This window comes from Bison bison, unplaced genomic scaffold (genome assembly GCF_000754665.1).
Source record: "Bison bison bison isolate TAMUID 2011002044 unplaced genomic scaffold, Bison_UMD1.0 scf7180017864268, whole genome shotgun sequence".
Taxonomy (NCBI): domain Eukaryota; kingdom Metazoa; phylum Chordata; class Mammalia; order Artiodactyla; family Bovidae; genus Bison; species Bison bison.
In genome coordinates this window covers 908,365-930,684 of record NW_011494840.1, presented here as the reverse complement: position 1 = coordinate 930,684, position 22,320 = coordinate 908,365, and the positions used below count along the sequence as shown (strand labels likewise).

At 41.7% G+C, this 22,320-nt stretch overlaps 1 protein-coding gene across 1 annotated transcript in view; it reads left to right on the top strand.

The window, feature by feature from the left end:
• COL19A1 (collagen, type XIX, alpha 1) overlaps positions 1 to 22,320 on the top strand; it is a 445,162-nt gene that overhangs the window by 298,996 nt on the left and 123,846 nt on the right. The window contains exon 17 of the mRNA XM_010848502.1: positions 14,846 to 14,899. Within this exon, the coding sequence (XP_010846804.1) occupies positions 14,846 to 14,899 (54 nt within the window). The remainder of the gene's footprint in view (positions 1 to 14,845; positions 14,900 to 22,320) is intronic.

Genomic DNA, 22,320 nt, shown 5'->3' with positions numbered 1-22,320 from the left:
AGTGTCAGACTTTATTTTTGGGGGCTCCAAAATCACTGCAAATGGTGATTGCAGCCATGAAATTAAAAGACACTTACTCTTTGGAAGGAAAGTTATAACCAACCTAGACAGCATATTAAAAAAGCAGAGATATTACTTTGCCAACAAAGGTCCATCTAGTCAAGGCTATGGTTTTTCCAGTGATCATGTATGGATGTGAGAGTTGGACTGCGAAGAAAGCTGAGCGCTGAAGAATTGAAGCTTTTGAACTGTGGTGCTGGAGAAGACTCTTGAGAGTCCCTTGGACTGCAGGGAGATCAAACCAGTCCATCCTAAAGGAGATCAGCCCTGGGTGTTCATTGGAAGGACTGATGCTGAGGCTGAAACTCCAGTACTTTGGCCACCTGATGTGCAAAGTTGACTCATTGGAAAAGACCCTGATGCTGGGAGGGATTGGGGGCAGGAGGAAAAGGGGACAACAGAGGATGAGATGGCTGGATGGCATCACCGACTCGATGCACATGAGTTTGGGTGAACTCTGGGAGTTGGTGATGGACAGAGAGACCTGGCGTGCTGCGATTCATGGGGTCGCAAAGAGTCGGACATGACTGAGCGACTGAACTGAACTGAACTGAACTGAAGCAGTTAAATGCAGCTGTGCTCATCGTTGATGAAGATTATCTGTTTACTGCATTTCTCCACTCATTGTGTTCTTCTGGCAGTTGATTTCTCATTATAGTTCCAAATAGATCTGTTATTTTGATCGCTTTCAACAGTGGCTGTTGTAGTTTTAGCTATCGGTGTTTCTGAAGGACTTAAATTAAGGTTCTGTCTTTAGAAACCCAGACATCCCAATGAACGTGCAAATATTACCAAATAGTTTATGTTTAGAATCACATAAACACATGTTCAGATTTTTCTCTTTGCCTTTGACTATCTTGACATCAAATAGACCCCACCTCACATGCTCTCTCCTTTAAATGGACTTAACTCTTGTATCTTAAATCTGATTTTCTCCAAATAATCATCTGGTGAAAGTACTGTATTATACGTAAGAAAAAGATAATGACATAACTGCGTGCATGCTCAGTCGCTTCAGTCGTGTCTGACTCTCTGTGACCACATGGACTGTGGCCCGCCAGGCTCCTCTGTCTGTGGGATTTCTCTAAGCAGGAATACGGGAGTGGGTTGCTGTTTCCTTCTCCAAATGATATAAGTAATTCAGTGTAAACTTTTTCCCCTAGCTGTTGGTTTTTCAGCTGTGATCTAACATTGAGAGCTTTTTTTTTTTTGCACATATATAAAAAGAGTAATGTAACAAATAAGTATTGCTGCACAGCCTCCCTGAGTTCCCATTCATGAAGTCATTGGGACCTTTGGTCATCTGTTACTTTCAGACATCTTTGTAGCTTTGATTCTATATTTTAAAAGATGTACAAGCTATGGCATCCTTTCTCAATAGAGACTCTAAGTCATTAGTTAATCATAATATAAAAAAAGATTGTAAATTGCTTTTGCATATCTCCATGTATATTAATTTAAACATCCTTTTTTTTTCCCCCCTGCAAGGTCTTTCACTTGAGTGAGGCCAACCAACTGATATATTGCTCATTAATCATACATATTAACGGGAGTAGTTAAAGCTTTAAAGTCTAACTCACCATTCTGTCCACGGGGACTAGTTCTTGTTTTCTAAATGTGATGACATAGTCTTCAGACACTGCTAATTAGGTCTTTCCCTTGAAAATTCATCCTGACGTGTTTCAAGAACATTTTTTCCCTCGAGTACAAGTTCATTAAATTATTAATATCTTTATGTAAGTCTTGCAACACTACTTAAATAATACAGCGTTCTCTATTTCAAACATGGTTCCCAGTGAAGGATAAAGTATATCTCACTTCCTCATATCTTTTTTCAGTCAAACACAATGGCCTTGGGAAATATCAGAGAACAATAGATATTATGGTCAGTAATGTTAAAGGAAGGTAAAAAATCCTTTGTACCCATAAGTGGAAATGGGTGTTAGTCAGAGTTCTCTAGAAAAAAGAAACATAATCAGCAGGATGTGTATACAGAGAAACAGAGACAGAGACTGATTTTAAGGAATTGGCTCACACAGTTGTCGAGTTCTGGTAAATCCAAAATGTTCGAGGCGGAGACCCAGTGAAGAGGTGCAGTTCAAGTCCAAGGCCGTCTTCGGGCAGAGTCCCTTCCTGTCTGGGGGAGGCCAGTCTTTGATCCATTCAGGCTTTACACTGATGGGTGATGCTCACGCACCTTACTGAGTGCAGCCTGCTTTACTCAAAGACCAGCACCTAAATATTAATCTCATTTGAAAACCACCTTTACAAAAACATCTAGAAAAATGTTCAGCCAAATACCTAGGCACCCTGGCTTAGCCAATTTGAGTCGTAAACTTAACCATCACAAAGTGCTATATAGATAATCAACTCCTGATTATCTACACAAATGGAAGGAAATGTTGCCCTAAGCAATCTAAATCAGATAACCTATAAGCGGTTCTATTGAGCCTCTGAATTAAGTGATGAGTTTGCAGCAGTTGTTCCTGTGTTATCTGCACAGCAAGTACTTAGGTCAGGCTCATTATGTGGCCCCGATTACAACAACTCCCACTGGTTTCCCACCACAATCATAGTGCTAATCTGCTCTGCCAACCACCCATCGAGTGGTTTGTTGTTCTCCAGCCACCCCTGTTTCTTGCTGACTCTTCAATCACTTGTGCTCAGGGCTGCGTTCTCAATGTTGCCTCTGCTCCATGTCCCTTCTCAGCCCTTGCACGGCCCACAGACTGGTTCAGGTGTCTGCTGACCTCCCCTGATTTTTCTATCTGAAGCTGCACACATTCTAACTCTGTATCCCTTTGCTCTTGCTTTACTTTTTGTGATTCATATTGCTATTCAGGATTTCTCTCTCTACTCATGTAGTTACCAGATTTGCACAGTACAGCACAGTTACCAGTACAGCACAGTGGTGATGACCAGACATGACACAGTCAAGTTTCTGAATGCAATCCCAACTCTGCTGCTTACTAGACATATGACCTCAGGCAACTTGCTCTGTCACTCAGTTATCTCATCTGTAAAACAGATACCTCAAAGATATTTTGAAGACTTTGAAGATTTAATGGATCAGTTCAGTTCAGTTGCTCAGTCATGTCCGACGCTTTGTGACCCCATGGACTATGGCACACCAGGCTTCCCTGTCTATCACCAACTCCCAGAGTTTGCTCATACTCATGTCCATTGAGTCGGTGATGCCATCCAGCCATCTCATCCTCTGTCGTCCCCTTCTCCTCCTGCCCTCGATCTTTCCCAGCATCAGGGTCTTTTCCAATGAGTCAGCTCTTCTCATCAGGTGGCCAAAGTATTGGAGTTTCAGCTTCAACATCAGTCCTTCCAATGAACATCCCGGACTGATCTCCTTTAGGATGGACTGGCTGGATCTCCTTGCAGTCCAAGGGACTCCCAAGAGTCTTCTCCAACACCACAGTTCAAAAGCATCAGTTCTTCAGTGCTCAGGTTTCTTCACAGTCCAGCTCTCACATACATACATGACTACTGGAAAAACTATAGTCTTGACTAGACAGACCTTTGTTGGCAAAGTAATGTCTCTGGTTTTTAATATGCCGTCGAGTTTGGTCATAGCTTTTCTTCCAAGGAGAAAATCTTCTAATTTCATGGCTGCAGTCACCATCTGCAGTGATTTTGGAGCCCAAAAAAGCGAAGTCTGTCACTGTTTCCAATGCTTCCCGTCTATTTGCCGTGAAGTGATGGGACTGGATGCCATGATCTTAGTTTTTTGAATGTTAAGTATTAAGCCAGCTTTTCACTCTCCTCTTTCACTTTCAAGAGACTCTTTAGTTCCTCTTCACTTTCTGCCATAAGGGTGGTGTCATCTGCATATCTGAGGTTACTGATATTTCTCCTGGCAATCTTGATTCCAGCTTGTGCTTCATCCAGCCCAACATTTCTCATGATGTACTCTGAATATAAGTTAAATAAGCAGGGTGACAATATACAGCCTTAACGTACTCCTTGCCCAATTTGAAAGCAATCTGTTGTTCCGTGTCCAGTTCTAACTGTTGCTTCTTGACCTGCATACAGATTTCTAAAGAGTCAAGTAAGGTGGTCTGGTATTCCCATCTCTTAAAGAATTTCCCACAGTTTGTTGTGATCTACAGAGTCAAAGTCTTTGGTGTAATCACTAAAGCAGAAGTAGATATTTTTCTAGAATTCTTTTGCTTTATCTATGATCGAACGGATGTTGGAAATTTGATCTCTGGTTCCTCTGCCTTTTCGAAATCCAGCTTGGACATATGGAAGTTAACAGTTCATGTACTGTTAAAGCCTGAGTTGGAGAATTTTGAGCATTAGTTTGCTAGTGTGTGAGATGAGTGCAGTTGTGCGGTAGTTTGAGCATTCTTTGGCATTGCCCTTCTTTGGGATTGGAATGAAACTGACCTTTTCCAGTCCTGTGGCTGGATTTAATGGGTATATGGATGTAAACTGTTTTGAACGATGTCTGGCAGAGAGAAAAAACCTTGTATTATGTATTACTATCAGTGTTCCCACTAGAATAAAAGCTCCATGAGGACAGAATGGATTCGAGGTAATTCCAGAGCGCAGAGAAGGATCTGGCCCACAGTAAGAACTCATTAAATGTTTGTTGAATGAATTAATGATTGAATCTGGGCACATGCCAGCTGAGAATGGGAAATATACTCTATTACAAAAATGCAGTGAAGAGGTGGCAGGGTGGTGGACTGCACTCCACAGGCCTATAAGGCCTGCACTTGCCCAGCTTAAAGACCAAAGAAAGAGCCAGAGTCAGCAACAGAGGCATTGGTGGTTTAATGGATGGGGAGCTTACATGTCTGAAGCAAGGTCTTGGGGCCATTACCAGTTATGGGGGAATTGATGTCTGAGAGTCGGACACAACTGAGCGATTGAACTGAACTGAACTGCTGACAGGTGGCCTCGTTAGTTACCAGGGAAACAAACAAAGGGCTGTGAGACCCTTAACTGCCCTTTGATAAGAAAAATCACAGCTGGGACCTGGAGCAAGTCTGTAGGAAGGTCAGTCATGTCAGTTGATGTAGGTGAAGCAGGCACTGGTTGGGCAGGGGATGTACAGAGAGCAAGAGAACAGCCATCTTGAATGACCTGACTGCACACAGGTGAGCAAATGATGAGTTAAAAGTTATCGAGTGGTTGAAACAGCAGAGTTGATTAGGTTTTATGTGTGTATGTATTTATATGTATGTATGTATGTACACACTATGGAGCAGGATGCTTGGGATAAGATGTATCTGGGGTTTCTCCCTGAAGAATACTTCTCTAAAGGGGATGCAATAGTCAAAGGAGAACATAAAAATAATCCAGCAAGTGACCCACCGCTGTCTCTTGCAGGGCTAACTGAGGTACCAGCTTTGTCAGGGCACCCTAACATTATTCTGGGGAAAGGTTGGGTCTGAAGGAGAAACTGTGGGAAGGCTGATGGATGAGGTCAGATTCAGAGTTCCCTTTACCCAGTCACACTGGCAAGTGACCTTGGATGCTAGGTTTAAGGAAATGAAAAGAGTATTCAAGAAAAAGCATACCTAGTATTTACATAATGGCATTCAATGTTTGAAGGTCATCAATGTGTAGTCCCAATACTTAAGTCGATTATGAAAGAGCAAGTAGTGGTGGACTGGGAAATGCCTCCTGAGCATAGTCGCTTAAAAATTTGGCAGTAAGTATCAGAGGACACGCGTCTGAGTCAGGGCACAAGTGTCCGGGGAAGCCATCTCTGTCGGAGGGACTCTAGCCCCTTCTCGTTGCCAATGGTGTGCAGGTAGGTTTCTCCCCCAACATTTCTGTCCCATCCCGGTGACCCCCACCACACACACTTCCCCTGCCAAACTAAAAGCTGGAGAGAGTTACTGAAGGGTTTGGAAAGGAACTAAAGTCTCACCGTTCCTCCCAGGAACTCTTGAGTTTACCTGCAACAAATGAACAACACTCTCCAAACAGCTGTTGTGAATAACTGTCTCTCCTCTCCTACCTTGAAGGCAAGATCCAGGCCTTAATCATTAATATATTTCCCCTAGTGTTAGTCACCGGAGAAGGCAATGGCACCCCACTCCAGTACTCTTGCCTGGAAAATCCCATGGGCGGAGGAGCCTGGTAGGCTGCAGTCCATGGGGTCGCTAAGAGTCGGACACGACTGAGCGACTTCCCTTTCACTTTTCACGTTCATGCATTGGAGAAGGAAATGGCGACCCACTCCAGTGTTCTTGCCTGGAGAATCCCAGAGATGGGGGAGCCTGGTGGGCTTCCGTCTATGGGGTCGCACAGAGTCAGACATGACTGAAGCGACTTAGCAGCAGCAGCAGTGTTAGTCACTCAGTTGTATCTGACTCTTTGCGACCCTATGGACTATAGCCCACCAGCCTCCTCTGTCCATGGGATTCTCCAAGCAAAAATACTGGAGTGGGTTGCCATGCCCTCCTCCAGGGAATCTTCCTGACCCAAAGAACAAACCCGGGTCTGCATTGCAGGCAGATTCTTTACTATCTGAACCACGAGGGAACCCCTATTTCCCCCTAGAACAGTATGTAAAACACAGTACATTTCTACTGAATAAATTTATTCATCTTTTTGATAGGGTTTGAAGTCAATTTAAATTTCTAAATGCAGTTTAAGCCATTAAATTCAAATTGGCATATTGAGAATTCTGCAGTGAAAATTCTTGTGTCTCAAAATGGGATGACCCTCATAGTTTCATCTTCTGGATCCTCAGAAGTTCTCTTTGCTTACAGCCAGTTGTTGAATAGCTACAAAATGTATTCCACGAATTTATTTGGTGCTGGTCAATGCAGTCCTTCTCATTGAAGTCCACCCCTTGAGGGTACATTTCATATGTTAAAGTGTGTCATCGTGTCATAAATGATTTCTTTGTTCCAGTGCTGACTGACAAAGCTGAGTTCCTTCTTATTTAAGGGCTGTGGCTCTGGCCTGACGGAAGTGTGCTGAAGAACCGCATCTTGTTGCTTTCCTGTTAACATTTCTTTTAAATAAGACGCTATTGGTCTATATGCAATTGTTTGTCGCTCTACATGTTTATTTTACCTACAGTAAAATGGGACAGTTCCCTTAATAAAAGTGGAAGATGCTTGAGGCTCTGAGAGTCCTTAGAGATGAGTCTCTCAGAGCATAGCTCTGGGACAAGGAAGGCAGTGTCCAAGCCTGGTTCTTCCCCTCCAGTCTGTGAGCAGCCTGTGTGAACTTCCAGATTTGGGGGGAGGAATGCCTCCAGCACCCACCCTCTCACTGCTGCTCAAAGATGATAAAATGTGTCACAGATGGTCAGGAAGCAGTTAAGTCACACCCTACCACCACCCCACCTGTGAACTGAGATGAACCAAATGCCTTGGCAGAGATTGGCAATGGCGGGCACAGAAAACAGAGCTCACGATTGGGACTGAAAGAGCTGGTGGTTTGGCAAAATGCTCAGGAGTCCAGACAAGTCTACGTGGAAGCTTGTGGTCGGCCTGCTGGCAGCAGGCGGGGGTGCACAGCCATCATGGGAGTGGGGGAAGACCAGGAAGACCCAAATTCCAAAAGGCAAAGTAACAAGATATGGGGACATCTGAAAGTCTGGCTTGGTGGTGAGAAAACAAGAGAACCTCAACAGTTAGAGCAGCAAAGTAACTGAAATTGTGAATGACCAGGATACCACGCACCCCTAAGGAAACCTTAATCCTGAGGATTATGGGTGTTAAGATCAGATGCACTAGGGTTTAAATTTTAGCCCCACCAATTAAAAGGAGAGTGATTTGGAGCTCAGTGTTTAACATGTCTCTCTGTGTAAAACGGGAACATTATCACCCACCCCCAGTTGTTTTGGATGGATTAAAGGAAATAATGTAAGGGGTTTCCCAGGTGACGCTAGTGGAAGAACCCGCCTGCCAATGCAGGAGACACAAGAGATGCGGGTTCAATCCCTGAGTTGGGAAGATCACCAGAGAAGGGCATGGCAGTCCACTCCAGTATATTTGCCTGGAGAATCCCATGCACAGAGGAGCTTGGTGGGTTATGGTCCATAGGGTCACAAAGAGTTGGACACGACTGAAGCGACTTAGCATGGACGCATGTGTAAGCACTCAGTGACTGGACCATGGCAAGCATTTGATCAATGGTAACCATTTGAAGACTCATTTGTCATAGACTTCTGTTTCTTCGTACATGGACAGCTTGGAGCACACAGGAAAAGTTGATTTGGGTTTCATCCAGTCAGAGGGTACTTAAGAGATCAGACTTTGACTAACTTATTTTCATGATCAAATTAGTAACACCATAAATACTAAACAGCGACTGTAGACAGCACTGACCACAGACCAGACCATTTGGCCCAGGCCAATGCTTCAGTGAAGTGTTGTTTACTCAGATTATCATTTATTCAATTGTAGCTGAGGGGGTTAGCTAATACTGTCACATTTCTATCTTGTATTTGAAAAGCCACATTAGTTACAGGTAGAGTCCATCCAAGGGGAAGAAAGGAAGGGAACAGAGAGATGGGGAAAATGTGATATGATTTAGACATTTTAAGATCCTAACTTAAACGAGAAAAGCAACTCTGGGAATAGCACCACAATATGGATTCATCTTTCCTTAGCTCTGAGCCTATATCAGATTCTTTGTTCATGCTGAATTACATCCTCTTTCCATGTCCTTACAAGAGCTACTTGTCTGATCCCTCAAATAATGAGACCTTTATGACTGGCCACGTTGCTGTCTTAGATGTATTTTTAAAGATGTTAAGACATAAAATTCACTTAGGCTATTATGCATTGCTCATACAAGTATTCTCCCATTTTTTCACATATCGTTGATTTCAAAACGTGCTAACTTTTTACATCAGTCATAAATCTTATTTCCGTTCACAATGTAGAAAAGGAAAACTAAACTGCCAAGATAGCCCGTGATGTTTTCCTGTGTAATTAACACCTCCTTCACAGTTGTGGGTGCCGCTCAAGGGCCTGTCTCCTCTTCCTTGACATTTCCTTGGTACCTTGTTCAGGCTGAGCTGATGCCTAAGAGTGTGCTACGTACACACGTGGGAATAGGGGAATTCTGGAGAGTAGCCAGCTGCATTAGCAAGACCTGGCAATTTAGAGAGATTACTTATACACGTCTCCTCTGTGGGCTTGAGGTCTGCATGTCGCCCTTTATTTCAGTCTGATTACTTCTGTAACTTATCCTTCTCATCATCATCCTTATCAACAACAAAAACCATCTGTCAGATAAGTACCAGTCATCTGTTATTTGCATTCTTGCCTTCTTAATGCTCTTGGATGTCCAAGTGTTTATAAATCAAGTAGCTAATTTAAGATCCATGTGCTCTCATACTGCAAGTCATCCTGGAAGCATCAGGTTATTTTTACTGTTGAAAATTTGTAGATGTCATTTATTTAAATAGACTTGGATTTTTTTCCCCCCTCTTCTGCCAATATTGACCCATGCAGCAAATGCAGATGGGTGAAGTCACTTGATAATTCAAGTAAAATCATTCCTTTGTAGAAATCTCCTGTTTAAGTATATATATATATATTGAAATAGAGTATACATTCAGAAAGATGCATGTATCCTGATGATACAAGTTTGCTGAGTTTTCACAAAGCATGAATACCCTTGTGACCAGCACATGGTCCAAGAGACAGAACATCAGCATCACCAACCCTGTAAGCCCTCTAATGCTCCTAGTTCCTCCCGACTCCCGCATCAGTGACCTGTTGCAGCTTCTAACAATTTAGATTAGTATTGCCTGCTTTTATTCCTTATATAAATTGATGAACATTATGTTTACACAATTCAACCATATCGATGCATGCAATTGTATTCCATTAATTTCCATCACTATATTGTATTACATAGTATGAATAATCTACAATTTACTTTGTCTATTTTTAAATTAAAAAATGGATAATTGGCTAAAGGATGGTAGAAGGACAGGGCAAAAAAGAACTAACATTTATTATTACTATTTTATCAGACATTATAGTAGGACTTTTTGTTGTTAATTGTGGAAAAAAGCAGGTAGCATAAAATTTACCATTTTAACCATTTTCAAGTGTACGGTCCAGTAGTGTTAAGTATATTTGCATCGCTGTGAAAAGATTTCCAGAACTTTTCATCTTGTAAAACTACAACTCTGTTCCCATTAAATAAATTCCTATATCCGCCAACCCCCCAGGTCCTGGACAACACCATTCTACCTTCTGTTTCTATAAATCTGACAACATATGAGTGAATCATGCCGTATTTGTCTTTTAGTGACTTATTTCACTATGTCTGTTTCAGTTAGCATGATGTCATCCAGGTTTGGGCTTCCCTGGTGGCTCAGATGGTAAAGAATCTGCCTGCAGTGCAGGAGACCTAAGTTGAGTCCCTGGATTGGGAAGATCTCCTGAAGAAGGGACTAGCAAGCCACACAGTATTCTTGCCTAGAGAATTCCATGGACAGAGGAGCCTGGTGGGCTACAGTCCTTGGGGTCACAAAGAGTCAAACATGACTGAGTGACTGAACACACACACACATATCAAGGTTTACCCCTGTTGTAGCATGTAACTGAATTCTCTTCCTTACTGAATAGTATCCCATTGTCTGCACCTCATTTTGTTTTATCTACTCAACCGTCCATGGACGTTTGGATTGGTTCCACCTCTTGGCTATTCTGAGTAGTGCTGCTTATGAACATGGGTGTGCAAATATCTCTTCAAGACCCTGATTTTCAGTCTGTTTGGATACAGACCCAGAAGTGGGATTTCTGGATCACATGGTAGTCTTAAGAATCTGCATAGTGTTTTCCATTGCAGTTGCTCCACTGTACAATTTCACCTGTAGTGATAAGCATTCTGGTGTCTCCAGATCCTTGCCAACACTTATTTTCTGTTTACCATTCCAACGTGTGTTGTGTGGTAAGAGTTTTCCATATGATCTCTTTTTTAATTAACAAATGGGCTACAAAGTATAAGCACCAATTTTACAGCGTGACATCTTGACACAATAAGCTTCCATAAGAGAAAAGACTGGGATTCCAATCCAAGTGGTCCTGAAATTGACAGTGAGGTTTTTATTCTTAAAGAGACATGTGATCATAGAACCAACACAGCACTTCTGTTCTAAGCTATTAGAATGAAGGGCTATATAAGATCACCTGAGTTTGAAATAGTAGATTGAGGCTTAGGACAGGAGTTCTCCAAGTGTAGTCTCCAGGCCATTAGCAGCAGCGTTGCTGGGAACTTGTTATAAATGTGAAGTCCCATCTACTAGGCCTCCTGAGGATTCAAGTAGGCCCCTGAGGATGCTGATATGTGATTAGAGCACCACTGGGTTTAAATCATTGGACAAACACGGAAACCACTGTCTAATAGCCTTCACACTGTTGCCAAAAAGGAAACTTACATGCTGAGCACTTTGAGGTGTCCTGGGCACCTGATATGGCAAATCTGCATTTTATGCTTCATACTCCAAATGGCAACCCACTCCAGTATTCTTACCTGGAAAATCACGTGGATGGAGGAGCCTGGTAGGCTACAGTCCACGGGGCTGCAAAGAGTCGGACAGGAATGAGCGACTTCACTTTCACTCCAATCTTAAGAAAAGTATTGGATTAGTCCAATTGTAGTTATGCTGAAACAGTATGTCTCCAACCATTTGGAGATTAAGCCAGACTCCAACTGGTCAGAGCTGCTCCTGAGCAAAAGGCCACCTGTTACCAGTTCTCCTGGTCAGGATGGCCATGCCCAGCTCAGCATTTATCTGTTTTTTGCCGGGATTTTCATCCCAATCCAATCCGAGTCTCCATTCTTGTCTCACTTTACAAGGGGTCTAGAGTGAGCCCTGTAATGAAGGGCCTGACATAAGACAGAAGTTGAAACAAATACATAAAAATGGTTCCTCCACCCTCATCAGGGCGGTACTCCTAGCCCCAGCCCCAGAATATGGAATCTAAAAAAGCCGAACTCACAGAAGCAGAGACAGGATTTTGGCCGCCAGAGGCTGAGGGTGGGCAAAGTGCACAAACTTCCAGCTAGAAGATGAGCATGTTTGGGGAAATTATAATGTACAGCATGGTGACCGTAGTTAACAATGCTGTGTTTATATGTGAAAGTTGCTGAGAGAGTAGATTTTAAATATTCTCAACACACACACACACAAATGATAATTATGTAGTGCGATTGAAGTATTCACTGACTTTATTCATAATATAGAAGTGGATGAAGTCATCAGTTTGTACACATGAAACTTATACAATAGTACCTGTTAGGTGCTGCTGCTAAGTCGCTTCAGTCGTGTCCGACTCTGTGCGGTCAGGTATGTCGCAGTAAAGCTGGAAAAGAAAATTTCAAGTCTGCTTCGGAATGTTACTAGAAATTCAAACATTTAAACTGCATATACGTGCTGGCTGAAGTTGCTGTGTATAATATGTTCTGATAATTTGACAGTCCTCAAAAACCGGGGTCCTTGACCCCTGTTTGGGGAGCTGGGCGTCACAGCAGGCGATGAGTGGTGGGTAAGCCAGCGGAGCTTCATCAGCCACTTGCCATGGCTTCCCATTTCTCGCATCACTGCCTCAACTATCCTGCCCGCCATCCCCATCTGGGAAAAAATTGACTTCCATGACACTGGTCTTTGGTGCCAGAAAGATTGGGGACTCCTGCTCAAAAACATTTTGCCTGCTTGTCCACTCTTTGCAAGGAGATGTGAAGAGAATCAGCATTCCCCCGTGCTCCTCCAGAGACACACTGCACACTCCGATAATTGCAAGGCTGACTCGAATGATGGTGTAAATCAGCAGTGATGAATTAGAATTCAAAAGCTTGCCCATACCATATGGAATCGTGAATGCTTTTTCCTCCTCTCCCTAAGCCATGCCGATGCTGTGTTACAGTATCTGAAAGTTGGTTTATCTTCAACATGAACGCTGGGGTAAAAGGTCATCAGTAGCTTCGTTTTCCCCACTTCCTGCCCCAAGTAACATATATACCTCCTTAAGGAAAAGAGACTGCACCAGAAGTTGGTCCTGTGGATTTAACTTACGTCAACTTAAAGAAAGAACTGATCACCTCCTTCCATGTCACTGATTTTGTTTCTTTGCGCTCTCGTGAATTAATCAACTACAGCGCTTCCACTTGCAGCGGGCAGGATAGTTGAGGCAGTGACGCGAGAAATGGGAAGCCATGGCAAGTGGCTTTTTATCATTGATTAATCCTCAGGGGCTGATCGACTTGCATATACTAAAAGATGCAATATATTGATTTTCAGAATGTGTAAACTGCAAGACTAGTAAAGTATGAACATATGTATAACTTTCATTCAGTATACAGAATATTATATATTTATTCCAATCTTGCAAACCCTAAAAAGAACTCCAGGGTTCAGAACTCTAAAACAGAAGGTACATGAAAATACTACTAATTATATTTCTGGTTTTAATAAAATTATTAAAAAATCTGTTCTGTAGATGTTAAGCAGGATTTTTTTTTTTTTTTCTGAAAACAACTGCTATCATTGGAGTCTTTGATAGTAGGAACTTAACTTGCCTTCAGCATTCCCCATGCAATCGCAGTGTCTTATGTGCTAACCTACCTTCTAAAGTTTGCTCTGTTGCTTCAGCTTATCTTGAATTTCTTACCCCACTCCAAGCCTAGTTGAAGACCAAAGAAATCAGGAAACTTTGCCTGACGCTTTCAGAGTAAGAAAGTTAATCAGTGAAATTGGGCCTTTCTCACAATTCTGTGAGAGCTTGTGCTCACAATTCTCCTCAAAAAGAGTTGAAAGATCACTAATACTTTTACCTTTGAAATGGCAAGCCTTTATATGTATTAACATACTACCAATGTGGTAATAAAATGAAGTTATTAATAACAATGAAAGAGAATGGTCATATTTAGAAACCATACATAGAAATGCTTCTCATTCAAAATGTATGCTTTCCATACCTAAGCTTGCTTCCTTCTATTAGAAAGGAAAAAAAAATAAGAAAATAAGTGTATAATAAATAAATGCTCTTCAAATGATATCAAAAATACAGATACTTAGAACTGTCATTCTGACTCTTGCTATTGTGATTTAGCTAGTTGTAAACTTGGCGAGTTAATGAAGATTAATAAGCAAGGAGTGAACATTTTAGTTCACTTATAAAACAGCTTAGCCATCCAAAGGGAAGAAAAGAGCTAGGTAATTTGCTTTGCATAATGCATATAATTATAATATACCTTTGTGAAGTGCTTTTCAAACTTTAGTGAACATGAGAATTACCTGAAGTGTCTTTTTGTTTTTTTTTTTTATTAATTCAGATTCATGGATCCCTTCCCCAGAGATTCTAAACTGGTAATTCCAGGCTGGGGCTCAGAAAAAATATATTTTGAATACTTAATCTCACCCTTAGGAAATTCCTTTAAAATTGAAATTCAGATCACTCTCTGAAAATACCAATTTAAGGTGACAAATGCATTGATTATTGCACCTGAACCCATTGAATTATCAAATAAAATGCTAATCTTAGCCAACCTTTCAGATATTTTATATTACTTTGCTAGAGAGTCAAGGTAGACAGCCTTTAAAGGGCTGCTAATAAGAGTCACGATTTATTCATTCCCGGCACTACTGTTCTTGTCTTCGTTGTTAAGAATTGTCCCATAGCTTTCAGACTTCACTGACCTTTAAAGGTCATGTGGACTTGGGATTGTTTTTTAACTTTGAGTTAATTTTTACAGTCTTTGAACTTCCATCTAATACTGTCTCATCTTAAAGTGGAATCACAGTATTTATTATCTGTTTCTCTTTGGTTTCCAGGGAAGACGAGGAAAACCAGGGCCTCCAGGAAAACCAGGGCCTCCAGGACCACCTGTGAGTAGACAGCAGCATGTTTCATCAAAGCCTCTCTGTATGTCTGTGTGTTCATCTACAGGTCACTGTAATCCCCTGTAGATAATAATTTCCATCTCTCCACTGTTTAACATGGTCGTGTTCCCTACGCCTTTCACCATCACAAACAAGAGGTCAGGGAGGCTGGACGCTGGCTGTCCTGGCTCCCACCCACCTCATTCCTGGACGTGAGTAAGTACACCGCCTGCACGGGTGACCCAAGCCAAGACCCAGATCAGCGAATCCCGTGCTGAACCCACCTGAGCCCCATCTCCTCAGTGTCTTAACATCCAGCCTGGTGATCAGTTAGGTGTCTGTGGAAGTTTGCCCACCTTTCTTGGTACAGCTGCGTTGCCAGTAAAATTTTGTAGAACGTTCTTGCTAAAGATAGCCATAAAGATCTCATAGCCAGTTATCTGATCTTGTTCTTTATCCCAAGCTTCTACAAGAAATACTCCATCTCTTGTGCTCCTGCTCACTCTCCAACTCCCTAGAGTCTGGTTTGTGTCCAAGCTACTGCATTGCCCTGCATCCTCTATGGTCACCAGTGTGTCTGAGTCACAGGATTCCCTGGGCACTTTTGAGGCTTCACTTTATGTCACTGCTGAATGGGCTTCCCTGATGCCTCAGCAGAGTCAGAATCCACCTACAATGCAGGAGACACAGGGGATGCAGGTTCGATCCCTGAGTTGGGAAGATCCCCTGGAGGACGAAATGGAAATCCATTCCAGTATACTTGCCTGAAAATTCCCAAGGACAGAGGAGCCTGGCAGGCGACAGTCCCAAGAGTTGCAAAGAGTCGGACATAACTGAGCAACTAAACACACAACACAAAGCACACATAGGAATTGACACTGTTGACTGGTCATCCTTGAAACTCTCTATTCTCTTGGTTCATTGATGCGGATATTTTTCTATCTTTGGATCCATCCTTTTGGTCTCCTTTCTTAAAGCCCTCATCCCTTATTTCTGTGTTGTATGGTTTAAAGAATCCCAGTCTTCTCTTTCCACCCAGACATCCTCCTGAGTTCCAGACTCCTACACCCGACCACCTGCTCAGTATCTGTACTTGGAAGTCTCCTGCATGCTACAAACATGGTCTGTCCAAAGCTAAACTCTAAAATGATCCTAGATATTTGCTGTCTCTCTCTATGCCCACATCCAAATAGTTCCTAAATCATGTGAATTCTATGTCCTAGTAGCTCTCATTCTTCATGCCACTGCCTTATTTAGGCGCTTGTCAACCTGTATCTGTTTCTGTAGCCTTCTCCCGGCTGGTCTCTTGGCCTCTACTTTCTACAAGTGGAGTCATATTTTAAATCATAACTCTGATTGTGTAGGTCTTTGGTTGAAAACTCTTTAATAATATCCCTTTCCTTCTAGATGGATTCCACACTTTCTACAGACCGTTCTAACCCCTTCAGAGTTTGCCCTTTGCCTCTCTTTGTCTATCCTTCTCTGTGCCCTTCCTAGGTTTGCAACTTGTAGTGTCATCTTTCTTTACGATCTCAAAAATGCCATAGATTGTGAATGCTCTCCCTGAGGTCCAGGTGAGCTCCCCCACCTGTCAGGCTCCGCTCAGTCCCCAGATCTCCCATGTAGCCCTTTCAGGTGTTTTCAGCACATGAGGGTCATCTTCCATGATCCTATGAGCTTAAACCTCCTGCAGAGAGAGCACGTTGTTTTGTAACTCAACTCTTATTTTTCTTATCTTTCTGGCCACTGCCTGTGAATTTATTTTGAACCTCTCAGTTCAGTTCAGTTGCTCAGTCGTGTCCTACACTTTGCAACCCCATGAATCACAGCATGCCAGGCCTCCCTGTCCATCACCAACTCCCGGAGTTCACCCAAACTCATGTCCATCGAGTCAGTGATACCATCCAGCCATCTCTTCCTCTGTCGTCCCCTTCTCCTCCTGCACCCAATCCTTCCCAGCATCAGAGTCTTTTCCAATAAGTCAACTCTTTGCATGAGGTAGCCAAAATATTGGAGTTTCAGCTTTAGCATCAGTCCTTCCAATGAACACCCAGGACTGATCTCCTTTAGATTGGACTGCTTGGATCTCCTTGCAGTCCAAGGGACTCGCAAGAGTCTTCTCCAACACCACAGTTCAAAAGCATCAATTCTTCAGCTCTCAGCTTTCTTGACAGTCAAACTCTTACATCCATACATGACCACTGGAAAAACCATAGCCTTGACTAGACAGACCTTTGTTGGCAAAGTAATGTCTCTGCTTTTTAATATGCTGTCTAGGTTGGTCATAACTTTCCTTCCAAGGAGCAAGCATCTTTTAATTTCATGGCTGCAGTCACCGTCTGCAGTGATTTTGGAGCCCAAAAAAATAAAGTCTGACACTGTTTCCACTGTTTCCCCATCCATTTCCCATGAAGTGATGCAACCAGATGCCATCATCTTCGTTTTCTGAATGTTGAGCTTTAAGGCAACTTTTTCACTCTCCTCTTTCACTTTCATCAAGAGGGTTTTGAGTTCCTCTTCACTTTCTGCCATAAGGGTGTCATCTGCATATCTGAGGTTATTGATATTTCTCCTGGCAATCTTGATTCCAGCTTGTGTTTCTTCCAGCCTAGTGTTTCTCATGATGTACTCTGCATAGAAGTTAAATAAGCAGCATGACAATATACAGCCTTGACGTACTCCTTTTCCTATTTGGAACCAGTCTGTTGTTCCATGTCCAGTTCTAACTGTTGCTTCCTGACCTGCATATAGGTTTCTCAAGAGGCAGGTCAGATGGTCTGGTATTCCCATCTCTTGAACAGTTTTCCACAGTGTATTGTGATCCACACAGTCAAAGGCTTTGGCATAGTCAATAGAGTAGAAGTAGATGTTTTTCTGGAACTCTCTTCCTTTTTCGATGATCCAGTGGATGTTGGCAATTTGATCTCTGATTCCTCTGCCTTTTCTAAAACCAGCTTGAACATCTGGAAGTTCATGGTTCATGTATTGCTGAAGCCTGGCTTGGAGAATTTTGAGCATTACTTTACTAGCGTGTGAGATGAGTGCAATTGTGTGGTAGTTTGAGGATTCTTTGGCATTGCCTTTCTTTGGGATTGGAATGAAAACTGACTTTTTCCAGTCCTGTGGCCACTGCTGAGTTTTCCAAATATGCTGGCATATTGAAGCATAATTGTGTAACACAGTTTCTGGCATGTAGCATGTGACTATTAATTATTCAATGAATGAGTCAACAAATGAATGTACTTTGTAGATGAGAAAATGAAGATGGTGAATTGATTGTCTTTTTAAAGACCAGAAGCACCTGTACCACCACTAGAGGGCTCTAGACTAGACCTCCCAAGAGTCACTTAGGGTGTGGTCACGTGCCAAAAATGAACAAGACTGCCGCTCTATCCTGGTTTCGTTTCATCCATTTAGCCATTCAAGTAAATTGTTCTCTTAGCAATGTACTGGTGTCAGTTGATATTGTTATGAAACAAGTGTAGTGGGGTAAGGGGGGAGACATAAATTGGGCATCCTGGAACCCAGTCTTTAAAGGAATCAGCTTTGTTATTCCAAATTTTCTAGCAAAAGAGGACACATTGTAGGATTTTCCGTAATTGTCTCCTGCTATAAACAAGAAAAGCTGGTACAAGCTAACAGGCAAGATTAGACCATCACATAGTTTTCTAAATGTATGACACTGCTTTCAAGACAAGATAATTGTTGTCTCAAAGGAGGAATTTGAATGATGAAGGTCTTTATGACAAGCTTGCCAAATGTCTAGGACAGAAGAGGATTATACCAAATCCTGGAATGAGTTCTCAGCTATAGATCAAATGACTTTACTGGAGAATTTAGAAGATTAAGGAACATGCAGCCATATGAAAGTTTATAATATCCAATTCCACAGGTTTTATTTTATTGTCAGAGTGTTTGGAAGAGAGAGGTAGTTATTTTATTTCAAGTGTTAGATTTAGAATATAAACTCAGCTATGGGTCTGATACAAAGTGTTCATTAAATCCTGAGTACATGGTATTTGAAAGAAAAATGGTTTACTATAGTTTATAATATAAGAAAATATCAATTTGTTAAACTTCAAAATAAAGGAGAAGAATCTATGCCCCCCAAAAGGTTTTTATTCACAGTTAGCTTTTGTTTTAAAAGTATTAGACTATACCATCAGCTCATTTTTGTTTAAGAATTGTGGTTCATGAAAATTCTTTGTCTTGTGTCTTGTTTTGTTTTAATTGGAGGGTAATCAGTTTATAATGTTGTGTTGGTTTCTGCCATACAATTCACAACATGAATTTAATTCTAGGATAACTCCTCTAGTTGATTAAAATATCTTTTCTCTAATACAAGTATTATCAAAACTCTATCTTGGGGTGCATTTTTTATCAGCTTTTGAATTTTTAAATAATTTAAATTATTTACATGGTTGGTTGAATTAATGTCACGCATGCCACCATACTATAAAAATTCCCATGAAGCACCTGGTCATTCTTGCAGGAATTAGTTAAGAGCAGCATTGAAAATAGAGGTGAAATATCTGGCTCCCCATATTTTTCTATGCTATCTTCATGTTTAATTTTTCTATGCCATCTTCATGTTTAATTTTTCTAAACATAATGTACTTTAGCAAGAGGACTTTTATTTCCCAACTGGTTAGAAATGATCAGAGTTTTCCCAAATCAGTCCTTTCATGATCATATTAACTAATATTTTCAGGAAATGAGCTTATAAAAAATTAACCTGTCCCTAATTCACATTGTTTAATAGTTTCACAAACTATTAAACATTTATTTAAGGCCTACTCTGTGCCTAACACCCTGTTAAGAGCTGGATTTGCAAAAATGGATATGATACGGTCCTTGCCCTTCACGTATTTAGGTTTAGCTCACAGAAAATTGGACTAGAGGAAGAAAACTTAGAAACGATAATTCAAGGTGGTTTCTTTCTGGAACTGACAACTGAGGCATAAAGGTTGAGCCTTACAAACATGGAGGAACTCCTGCTCATCACGACAACATGGGTAAACTTGGAGGATGTTATGCTGGGTGAAATAAGACAGTCACCAAAACAAGGACCACCTTATCCCACTTTATGAGATTTCTGAAATGGTCAGACTTGTAGAAGCAGAGAATACAGTAGTGGCTGCCAGGGCTGAGGAGTGGGGGTACTGGGGAGTTGTTATTCACTGAGTATAAAGTTTCAGTTTTGTGAGATGATTATTTACTTTCCAGAGATCCATTATACAGCATGGTGCCTATAGCTAGTGATACAGTAGTGTGCGTTTCAAAACTTGTTAAGAAGGCAGATTTCACATTAAGAGTTTTTACCACATACACACGCATGCCCACACACAAGGACCACAAGGAAACCCTGCGAGGTGCTGAATATATCAGTTACCTTGGTTGTGGGGATTGGATCACAGGTGTTTGCATCTGTCCAAATTCAACACATTGTACACATTAAATATGTGCAAGTCTTTGTATATCAATTATGCTCCCCAGATGGTGTCAGTGGTAAAGAATCCGCCTGCCAGTGCAGGAGATGCAAAAGATGCAGGTTCAATCCTTGGACTGGAGAGTTCCCCTGGAGTGGGAGGTGGCAACCACTCCAGTATCCTTGTCTGGAAAATTCCATAGACAGAGGAGCCTGGCAGGCTACAGTCCATTGGGGCACTAAGAGTCGGACACAACTGAACACCTGAGCACACACAAGAAGGGCAGGTTCACAGAGCCAAGACCCTTCTGACTGAGACTGAGAGATGGCGTCTGATTCACCCTGCTGGATGCCATGAGATTCCTAAAGTGCGTGTTACAGGGTCTTACGACAGTGTGAAACAGAAAAACTAGTAACTCTCTCTCTTATTGAACAATAATCAAATAATATGCAGTGTCCCTCAAATGAGTGAATAGTGTAGTATACAATTTTAGCACATGTGTTTGAGCAATTAGCCTTCAGAAAAGTTAGGGGAAATTCTTTTATTGATTTATTCTGATCAATGTGAATGTCTGAAAAGAACCAAGGAATAGGAGTTTTCAGGAGCCATGGACCCTTGGATAACAGCATACTTTGCTCAGTTTCTTCAAGAAAATGTCTTTCCCTCCAAGGATTTAAGAGATGTTCCCTAAGTCTTCCCTAAATCAGAGATAGTGTTGTTATTCAGGGGAGTGTCAAAGAAGATTTTAGAAAATTAAAGAAAGAAATCTTGAATGGCCTGAAGCATCTCATATAATTAAAACGTTTTAACCAACCATTCTATTTTTGATTCTTTGTTCTGAGGCCAAATTTGTGTTTTTTCACTTTCTTAAGAAACTTATCTTTTTACAAAAAATAATTTCCCACCACTTTGTGTGTGTGGAAGGACAACCTTTTACAGCATAAGAAAGTACATTTCCTAGGGGAAAAAAATCTAATAAAGGAATATTTACTAAAAGTAGATTTTTGAACTAATGTTATTAGATTTTCTTTCATCAAAAAAAGATTGTTTCATCAAAGTCATGTGTATTACTCCAAGTTAGCTTTCCATACTTAATAGCAATTTTTTTTTCTCTTTGAGGAAGCTTTAGTTGAAGTTTACATGCATGTAATCTGCATATAATAAAATTATTCTCAATTGGAATGCTGGTAATTGAGGAGCAAGTGACTCAATCTTAGAGTTGGCAACAACCCTTTATGATGAACATACCTTTTATAAAATGTTGGTCCAGTTTCCTGATAGTAAGCAGAGCTGATCTTTCCTATACAAAGGAAAGCTCCCAAATTCCCCCAAGTGACTTCTCTCGTCTTAGTTTGAATGAATATTCTTCATTGGAGGGAAACCAGTATGCCGCGATGTCTTCAGTTGGGGGGTGTGTGTGTGTGTATGTGTGTTAGTTGCTTAGTTGTGTCTGACTCTTTCCAACCCCATAGACTGTAGCCCACCAGGCCCCTCCGTCCATGGGATTCTCCAGGAAAGAACACTGGAGTGGGTTGCCATTTCCTTCTCCACTGATTCAAAGCAGGTTTTCAGAGAGGACGCACGAGACCCTTAAGCATCTGCCTGGGGAAGGAAGAGCAGAAACCGGAGGAAACAGTACTAAAGACAGAGCAAGATGAGTCGGGACAGACAGTCAGAGCACTAGCTCTGTGTTTGGTACTCCATTGCCAGTGCCTTATCCTCGGAACTCTTGTGAGAGCGTAAGCGATGCTCATTTTACAGTGGGGTAAAGGAGGCTCAGAGGCATCCAGTAACCTGACTGGGACAGCTCAAGTGTAAGTGCTGGTTTAGTCACTAAGTCATATCCAACTCTTTTGCGACCCCAGCCTGTAACCCACCTAGCATGTCTGTCCGTGGGATCTCCCAGGCAAAAATACTGGGGTGGGCTGCCATTTCCTTCTCCAGGAGATCTTCCCCAAGTATAAGTAGGTGTTGAAACCCAGGAATGGATCCCTAAAC